Source organism: Erigeron canadensis, chromosome 6 (assembly GCF_010389155.1).
Source record: "Erigeron canadensis isolate Cc75 chromosome 6, C_canadensis_v1, whole genome shotgun sequence".
Taxonomy (NCBI): domain Eukaryota; kingdom Viridiplantae; phylum Streptophyta; class Magnoliopsida; order Asterales; family Asteraceae; genus Erigeron; species Erigeron canadensis.
This window is the reverse complement of record NC_057766.1, coordinates 1091481-1101681: the sequence shown is the minus strand read 5'-3', so window position 1 is coordinate 1101681 and position 10201 is coordinate 1091481. Positions and strand designations below refer to the sequence as shown.

General features: G+C 33.5%; 1 protein-coding gene across 1 annotated transcript; it reads right to left on the bottom strand.

Annotated features, from left to right (window-relative positions):
* Nucleotides 1-4010: 4010 nt before the first annotated feature.
* Nucleotides 4011-5669, bottom strand: LOC122602995 (protein CROWDED NUCLEI 1-like). Its single transcript, XM_043775609.1, has one exon. It carries the CDS (start codon nucleotides 5667-5669, stop codon nucleotides 4011-4013), a length of 1659 nt encoding a protein of 552 aa, XP_043631544.1.
* Between the last annotated feature and the right edge of the window lie 4532 nt (nucleotides 5670-10201).

Below are 10201 nucleotides of genomic sequence, written 5' to 3'. Positions count from 1 at the left end.
ATTTCAACTAATCATCTTTTTTTTCTCTACTCCATAAATAATTTATTCCTCCAATTTATTCAAAATCATTTATCTCACAAACCGTACATCGATAAATTATAAAAATTATATGGGTGTTCTTAAAATTTCATGCTCTTTATTAGAGATGTCATTCGATATACTTTCGACGAATTTCTAAATCCGAGTGCGAGGGCGGAACCCGTACAGTTAAGGCATTTGACTATCACACTTTATATATGACCTATCACCCCACCATCTCACCGCCGTAACGCGCGAGTATTTACTCTCGTACAATATAAAAGTACAATAAACAAATAATAAGTAAATTCATGTAAGTAAATTAATCAAAATAACAAGAATAACTAAATAGAGTCGAAGCAAAAGCATCTATAGCTAGTCAAGTGTCCTAATTAGACTCGAATTCATCTTATTCAAAACTTAATTAACAAATATTACTGGTAGTCTATATAAATATATTTGTAATGTACCAAACGATTCAAACCCACACACATATATCGCACAAGATCGAGGATAAAACCAAGTTCTCTCCGTTCAGTGTACGTCACACGATTCTGGATAATATTTTATCTTATAATAATGTGTTAGTTTTCAATTTCTTTATTAATTACTAGCTTATTTGTTTTTATGATATTTGTTTCCACCAATTAATTACCATGAGGGTCGTTAATTAAACATATATGATTTGTTTTTGTCTTAATATAGGCTTATATATATGGCGACTAATGATGACCGGTGTTTTAATTACTCCTGTGCCGCCTCAATAACAATCATGTGGTTGTTCTTCCTATGGTCCCTTATTTATAGTAATTCAAGAAAACATCCTGAATACTCAATCACGATGCACGACGATTTTCAGTTTCCGATGGTATCAACTCAGGAGTTTGACAAGAGATGTCCTGTTGGAAGTTCAGAAAGAGCAGATATAGAGAAAGAAATCATCATAAAATACTTGAAAGACGCCCTCAAGCATTGTGATCGTGAAGAGAAAGAGCATGCGTTACACCAAGATTTCCAAACTCCCACATGTGACAAACTTCATAGTTTAGGAATACTACTTCAAAGTTAATTACCTCCGATTAATCCATCAAGTTATCCTTCCTTTTTCCTTTTTTTTTTCTTTTCCTATTCAAATTGTAGCATAGTTATAACTATGTCTAGTTTTTATGTTAGTTTTTTCTTTTACGATTTTATTTATTTATAAACCATTTATCATTTTTGTTTTGAATATCTCATTTTATCTTATATATTTTATGTTATAGTATATAGTATAGTATAGTTGTTTTTTTTTTTTTTTTCATGTTGAACATTTTAATTACCCTGCTTCGAAGCCTTACCGACCTATCGTACCAAAAACCGATATTAATATTGTAACCGTATATACAACAAAATGCAAACCATGTTTTACTTAAACCGTAATTCACCTAAAACATCAATCATGAAGGGGCCAATTCAGGTTTTAGCATTGATCAGTGAACACCTTTTGAAGAAGTAAATGAATAGTCAAACATGCCACCAGAAATTAAAAGAGATAATGCATAGAATAAGAACCTACTTTGATAGGTAATTATCAATGTCCAATAAATTTTTCACTTTTTAGAAATCATCTTATGTTTATTCAAATAACTAGAAATATTTTAAATATGTTTTTACTTTTAAAAACCATCTTATATTTTAGTTGCATAAAGTAACATATATGACTAGTCATATCGATCGATTTGAAATTGTTTGTGTACAGCCTCTGAACAGGTGCAAGCGTTGTATGCTTAAACACCTTATAAACGAGGTGTATATTATCTCACTTTAGCACTGAAGCATGGAACTTTGTGCTCATAGGCTCAAGAAGTTGCTCATGTGTTGCTCATGATATAAACACTACAGCAGATGGATCTGATTCTAGCAAAAAAAGCAAGAAACGTGCCAAAAAGTCTTCTGTTGTTTAATGGAATATGCATCATATTTTGGTAATAAATTTTGCCCATTGGCCAGATTAAATTTTTTGTGAGATAAACTCAACTCATAGAGTGATAAAGCAATGTAATGTGTCACTTTGTTTCTCTGTTGGTTCTGACTTTTATCTATATATTGTCATGCATAATTATGCTCTTTATTTGACCATTTCTATAACCCTATGGGTATATGACTATTCTTGAGTGTTCTGTTAAAGTTCATATTTTTCAAGATGTACTCTATGTCCTTTGGTTATAGGAAATTATATATAATACATGAGTAGAGTAGATAGTGCTTCTTGATGACTAAAAAGTAGTGTTTTTTTTTTATGTCAATTTAGGTGCAGGTAACGAATTCTGTTAAAAAAGTTAACGGAGAGTGAGTCCAAGGCCTTATGTATACCAACTATCCAAGTTCAGGGTACTATCTTGCACCCTAAATAGTCCAGGGTACTAAAAAACCTAATTAACCAAGTTCGGGGTATTAAAATACACTTTGGCCTTTTTCTTTCAATTTGTTTAACAGCTTTTGTACGCAAATATGGTACTCCAATTTCGGTAGTTGTTTTAAGTGGGTAATACTGGATATGGATCAATAAAATGGGTCAGGTTTCTTAGACACCACACACATTAAACTTCTTTGTATTTTTTTTTTCCTTTCATCTTTGATTACTTCTTAAGGCTGCTCGTGGTTCTGCTTGGACGAGCTTGTCCTTGGGGTGCTTTTCCTCAAGGACCTTAGGCTAGGACTCTCTTCCTCCTCGTTTAAAACAACATCATTAATAATTAAGAACAAAATCGACATAGTGCATGTGGGGTCATCTGGCGTGTAACCGTTGCAAATTAAAAAAACAAAAATAGAATAAAATTTTTTTTAGAAAGAGATGAGGAAGAGGTGAGGCAGAGGTTTTAATGCTAGGGTTAGTTCCTGGAAAGAGAAAATATGATATGGCAGTGAGAAAGAGATGAGAAAGAAATTTAAGAAGGTGTCTTAATAAGAATGGCCTAAAGAGTATTTTATTTATTTATTTATTTATTTTGAATAGACAACTTTCATTCCAACCAAAAATATTACAACAGATAACATATACACCAAACACTAGACTACATAGTTACAAGAAGCAAAATTTTTCCATCTCTCCCATGTCAAGTTCAATCTCGGGACCCTATTCTTGATCGACAAAAACCCGGAAGGTTTTAAAATTTTGCACCACTTGATGAGCATAGACGACATTACCATTGAAAACTTTATCATTTCTTGCATTCCATAATCTCCAACAAGATATCATAATAGCCGAGTGAAACATATCTTTAGACACCGAACTAACCTTGGAAAATGAATGAAGCTCAAGCAAGTCTTTCATAGAGAAGACGTAAACCAGAGGAACATTACCCCATTCCCCTACCCTGTACCCAACTTCTAACGCCAAAAGGCAGACGGTCATCAGATGATTAAGTGACTCGGGAGATTCATTACGGGACATAGATTACATGACAGTCACATTTCTGGTCACCAAGTTGTCCCTAGTTGGAAGACTATTCAAAGGAGCCCTCCAAGCAAATACATTAATCTTTATAGGAATCCAATTGTTCCATTAATCTTATATATAATGTCTCCAACCGACTGATGAATAATCCTCCTACACGAAGAGACCGTATTGCTTCCATTTGCAGTCCATATCATTCGGCCATAAGCATTTTGACGGTTGGTCCCTCGTCCCTCACTTGAACGAAAATAACAATACTAAACTATTCTTCTTATTTCACAATCGTAGGTTTACATGTATATATAGTTTTCGAACCTGTACATATCAACAGGCATGACTGTTCAAACCGACACCAAACTTATAACTAACGTACCTATTCTAAAAGACGCATCCCTTCAGAAACTAAACTGCCTAACTGACATATAACTACCATTCGGTTGTAGACTTTATTCTTGACACTTTAGACCCCTTAACTTATACATTGACACTTTCACGGATTGATAAATTAGTATCTCAACACTCCTTCCTAATTTATTAATCCATGCCTTTGATATCTTCAAACTTCATAATCGTTATCCTTGAACTTTGGCTTGTTTCCATTTCCTATGACTTGATCTTTAACACGAACTATGCCTTGAACTTCTTCCTCGATTTGGTTTATCTTGTTCTTGTCTTCAATCTCATCTTGATCATCGTTGTTAACTTTGTCGGTAACTTCCATCATTTGTATCATCTCATAGTCTTGAATCTCCAACAATGTGTTTCTTGTATTATGATCTTCTGATTCAACTTTCTTGTTTCTTGACTTGATGTCTTTCCCAATCTTGCTTTCCTTTTGAAATCTTGATGGCGTTTCTTGATGCTTCTTGCATTCGTCATTGTCAACTCTTGGTTCTTCTTCTAGATGTTTCTTTCTTGAAACAACTCCATGGTTTTCTTTCTCAAACTTTTCTCTTTCTGATTCTAACTCTTTCATCTCTTTGCTTGTGCAATCTTTCAACTTCTTGAGGTTTTCTAATTCCTTTTGCATTTGTTTCTCAAATGCAATCTCTCTACTTTTCATCTTCTTCTCAAACTCTTGTTTTCCCATCTCAAAGTCTTGGAGTAATTCAAACTTCCAAAACTCTAGTTTACTTCTCAATTCACTTTCTATCTCTGACCTCATTTCATCTAACTTTCCTTTTGGAATTTCATCTTCCTTAATGAGAATTCCATTTCTTCTCTTTTTTTCTTTTAAGGATGTTGTATCCTCTTCATCCTTAGTAGTAACCATCAATAGCTCTGGTTCGTCATTTTTGAACACAAGGTTTGTTTTTTCTTCTCTATGGTTTGGTTTTGGACAATTTGTAGCAAAGTGTCCAAAATCTTGACAGTTATAACATTGTACGTTCTTAAGTTGTCTTCTTGGATTGTTTTGATCTCCAGGGCTTTTCTTCCATCTATCGAAACTATCTTCATTTCTATTATCTCTCATGAATCTTCCTTGGCCTCTTCCTTTTGTCTGATTACCACCTCCTCGTCTATTATTCCCATAGTTGCGTTCATAATTTCTGCCATTCCCTTGGCGTGTGAACAACGACTTCTCACTATTATCTTCTCCACTCTCTTTTCTAAACTTAAGCCTTTCTTCGTAAGTCTTAAGTTTCCCAATAACCTCCTCCAATTTTGCTTCCTTAAAATCAACAACCATTTCAATGGTTGCTACTATTGGTATAAACTTATATGGTACTACGTTTAGTAATTTCCGCACTTTTGTTTGTTCATCAAATGTCAATCCACATGTAGCAGCCTTTGTAATAATGCTCATCAATTTTCCGGCAAATGAATCTATTGATTCATCTTTTTTCATCACGAGTCTTTCAAATTCTGATTTCAATTGTTGCGAGTGCGCTTGTTGAACATCTTCTGTCCCAACAAATCTAGCCTTTAATGAATCCCAAATTTCTTTTGCCGTTTCACATCCTGCAACTTGCATTTGCAAATCTTCGGGCAATCCTTGGAATAGATATGCAGATGCAGAACTATCCTTTTTTATATCGATCTCTTTTGATGTACCCGTTCCTTCTACTATATCCCATATTCCATTTGCCACAAGTATCTTCTTCATTCTTAATGCCCATAGTGTATAATTGCTATTGTTTAAAATTGGACATTGATATGATGATAACGGTATGGCAACAACAGGATTGTTGTTTTCGTTTTTATCTTTCGACATATCTTTCGATTTGGTTTTCTTCTAAAACCAATAAATTTCTAAGAATAGTCGAACTTAACTTTGCGTCTAACTCACGATAATAATATTCAGATTCTAAACTTTTCTTATCGATTCTTCTAACACCAAAATAAATAAATCACAAGTATTTATAAAAATGATAGAACTTGTTACTTGGGCTTTCCTTTTTTTTTCGTGGGCTTCTACTTCTTTTCTTGTGGGCTTTATCAAAACAGATGGTCCTTTCCGTTTAATTCCAATAGAAAAAACAACGGCTCCCTTTCTTCCTTAAAAATATCTATCCCAAAAAAAAACTGGTACTTCTTCTCCTTTTTTCTTCTACACGTAAATTAGGGCTTCAATCTAATCTCCCTCTTCCTTCTGATTTTTCTTTTAATCGAACAGTGATGGTGGTTAATCAATGTTTCACTCACAACGATGGTGGTTTCTTTTTCCTTTCTTCTCTCACGGTGGTGGTGATGTGTGAAATCTAGTAATAAAATTTATAAACACGAATTACCAAAAGACTGACTACTACACACTCACAGGCAGTGTACCTGATCGCATGCAGTATAGTAAAAATCGGTAAGCCGAGATCGTTCACAAGGAATTTCGTAAGCAATTGTCTAAAGTAAGCGGGTTTTGTGACCGAATTGTCACGTTGCAAGAGTTAGTGAAATGAGTCAGTAATCCCTCAGGATTAATCGCAAAAGAGAGTTTTGATTAAAACAATAATTTAAAGGTCATCCATCTTGATTTCGCTCGACAACATGTTAAGATTGCACATTTGATGAAGTTCAAATTCAATTTAGTTGATTAAATAACCGAGACTCAAATTGATTGCCAACCCCGCACCCGTCAAGTTAACAATTTCATTTGACTCTCTTATTTAAACTAGTTTCGTTATTAAGACCGGTACCCCGAGACACCTTTTTATAACTTTACTAATTCGACAATGGTTTTGACTCTTAAGATCATCACAACACATTACAATTGACCCCAACAATAAGGTTTGACTCTTAAAGATCTCTAACGAACTAGTTATGGCGTTTTCAAAACAAGCCTATACACTTTCCAACTAGCTATAACCTTGTAACCAAACACTCCACAAACTCTAGTTTTGTCAATTAATCCGATTTGTGAAGAAGCAAAACTTAATTTATCCATTGTTACTCATAATTTGTGCACAATTCTTCTTGACCCGTTTTAAGAAGTCAAATTTGTGCACAATTCTTCTTGACCCATTTTGACTTTTGACAAAAACCCTAAATGACATATAATCGGTTCTTGGAGGTTTGGAACTCATTTTTGCAGCTTGTATGAACATATTTTAACTTAACCCACTTCAAAAATTGATTCAAAACAACCATTTTTAGCTTAAATCTGAATTTGACTTAAATTACCCATTTTGTAACCCTAATTTTGACCCACTTCATTTTTGACTTGCAATTTGACTCATGAACACTTGGGTTTGACTAGAAACATGATAATAAACATAAAATGATGGATTTTAGTGAAATGTAACTTACCAAAACAACCCGGAGCTTCAGATTCGGATTTGGAGCTTTAGGATGAAGAACACTAATTTATACCCATATTACTTGAAGTTTGAAGATAAGGGAAATGATATTTAACAATTTTCTAACATTTTGATGTTTGCTAGAGCCTTAGATCCGAATTTTATGAAGAGAAATGATTAGTGTGTGTTTTGTATGTGTGTTCTTGAGATTGAGGGAGAGAGATAGAGTGTGTGTGTGTGTGTCTGTGTAAGAATAAGACATAAGGAAAAGAATGGGAGGTGAGAATTAAGTCAAAGATAAGGGGGGTGGGGCTGGTTTCAAATGCCAGCACTTATAGACTAATACCCAGTGAATTAGTCTTATTCTGTCTATTTCTCACTTTTGCCTCTTTTAGACTATTACTCCACGAATTAGTCTTATTCTGTCTTTTTTTTTTTTCTTTTTTGCCACTTTTAGACTATTACCCTCCACGAATTAGTCTTTGAAGGTCCACGAATGCACAACTTATGTTTTAATTAAATAGACAAGAAAGTAAGCAAGCAAGTAAATAACAAGAACAATGTAAAGTTCAATTGTAACACATCAATGCAAGGATAATCATATGTATCATTGATTAAACGATGAATACATGGTTGATCTTATACACTTGACTTACAAGAATACAAAAGAACAGGGATAATTGCTAAGTCTAGACACACTAAAAACTTAAGCAATTACGAGTGACACACACTTTTAAGGTGATTAACACACATGATACAATGTGGCTGTGTTGCTTTATATAGGGGAAGACTTGGGGCAACACAGCCTGCTTTGATTGTGACTTGATGGTGGTTGTCGACTTCCAATTGGCTCATGGTGCTTGATTCATGTGCCCTTGTCTTTTATACCAAATCGGGTATGAGAGAGAGAACCCTTGCTTTGGTCCCAATATGTACATTTGCCATTTAGGGCAAATTACAGTTAGTTAACCACCCTGTGACCTTTTTGTCTTCATGCAATTTGAATGTTTCCCGCCATGATAAACTTAGGTCAGCATGCATCACGCTGAAGAGAGTTACTGGACTTCACTGAAGACTTGTTGATTATACATATCAGCAAGTAAGTCTTATCAGCGAATCCAGGTCTCAACAGTCTTATTTTGTCTAATTTTCATTTTTGCCACTTTTCTTTTTAGTCTTTATTACAGTTACATCACACACGAGTTCACTAGCGTTGACCAGTCAAAGTGGCAGGTGTTACAGATTGTACTCAACCATTAACCCGTTAATCCTTATTAATTATTAATTACTTTCTACCGTACCCGTCATAGAAATAATCGTTTCTAACCAAGCAATCAAAATAACTATTACTCAACCAAAGTTACCACTAAGATCATGTAAAAAATATCCGCAATTAATAATTAAATAACAAGAATCAATAAATTAAGATCACGACACAACGTTAAATTAAATCAATTTGAATTATAAAAATAGTGCAATCCTTACATATTGTCTCACTCCATCAAGATGGATGAAAAGGCGTTTAGCCACTTATGTTAAAGTACGAATAAAAACTAACAATCGCGTCTGGCATTAGTGTGTTAGACACTCCCCTAAACCATAGTATTTTTTAATTAGTATAAGTTTTATCAAGTATTATATATAGCACAAATCAAAATATTTAACATCAAAGTTTATAAATATATAAGCACTTTAAAAATTGGATAGAGATTCCCTAAAGTTGATAAATAACTTTAGGTAAAGTTTAATCAATCTTGACCTTTGGATTAAAATCAAAGGTCAAAATTCAAAGATTAATTTAAATTCAAGGGTCAAGATTAACAACTTTACCCCTAAAGTTGTTTTATAACTTTAGAGAATCCTCATTCTTAAAAATTCATAATGAGACACATTTAATAGCTTAGAGAGAGCTAAGTAATAATTAAGATAATAATTAGTAATAAATTGCAAGTGATAAGTTAATATAAATAACTAAATCTACCAATAAACTAAAATAGGATTGAAGTATTTATTAAACGACATGTGGCACATTATTAAAACGACACGTGTCTTTTTAATATATATATTTAATTAGCTTAAATTAAATAATTAAGATATTTATTATATTGTAGTTCAGGATATGGTTAGTCTTAATAGAAGTGACATTGTTTGATAGTATGGATGTGGATATAGCGATACTTTGGAGTAAATTGACGGGTAATATCTCCCTTAAACAACCATTATTGCAGATCTTGAAATTTATGAAATACAAGGCCTACAAAATTTAATCATGGTGGCACATGGAAATTTAAGGACCTAGTAGACGGCTCAAACTCAAATTGTATAGATAAATTTTTTTTTCCACTAGCACGGCACCCAAGCCACGACGGCACTCAAATTGTATTTCAAAGGTGAATTGAAAGTATGGTGTTTCGTATCTTGGTCATGCAGGTGCTAAAGGGAGTAATGAGGGGACTCATTCTAGTAAAATAGTGATGCAAAAAGTGAGTGAATAATTACTATAGACCAAATAGCCACGATGGCGGTCTGGTGGTATCGACGACTGGTGACAGTGTCGATTCGTTGTAAATTGATATAAAGGTAACTGATGTAAAGGGTGGTGGTGGTGTAAATATTTTTAAAGATCGACAAAGCATACCTAGGCAATGCGATGGTGATATGATGGTGGTGACTCAAAATAATGGACAGCATGGTGGCTTGATTTGTGTGATGGTTTTGATATATGAGCCTATATATATATATATATATATATATATAGACAATCAAATAAGAACAGATTTAAGATAAAAACGGTGAGAACACCTTAAAATCGTCATTTTGATGCATTAAAAGTCCATAAAACTGATATAGTGCATAACTAATTATCATTATTTAAGTGTTTAACAACACATTGATTCATCAAAATCAAAAAAATTACGTTTTTTGTTGGATGCATCATTTTGATGAATATGCATCCAAGATGGATGCACAAAACAAAAAACATGATTATTTCGATTTTGACGGATGAATGTGTTGT

Bases quoted from the DNA above. Each gene is read 5' to 3' on its own strand.
- LOC122602995 (XM_043775609.1), bottom strand. From the start codon at position 5,669: ATGTCGAAAGATAAAAACGAAAACAACAATCCTGTTGTTGCCATACCG.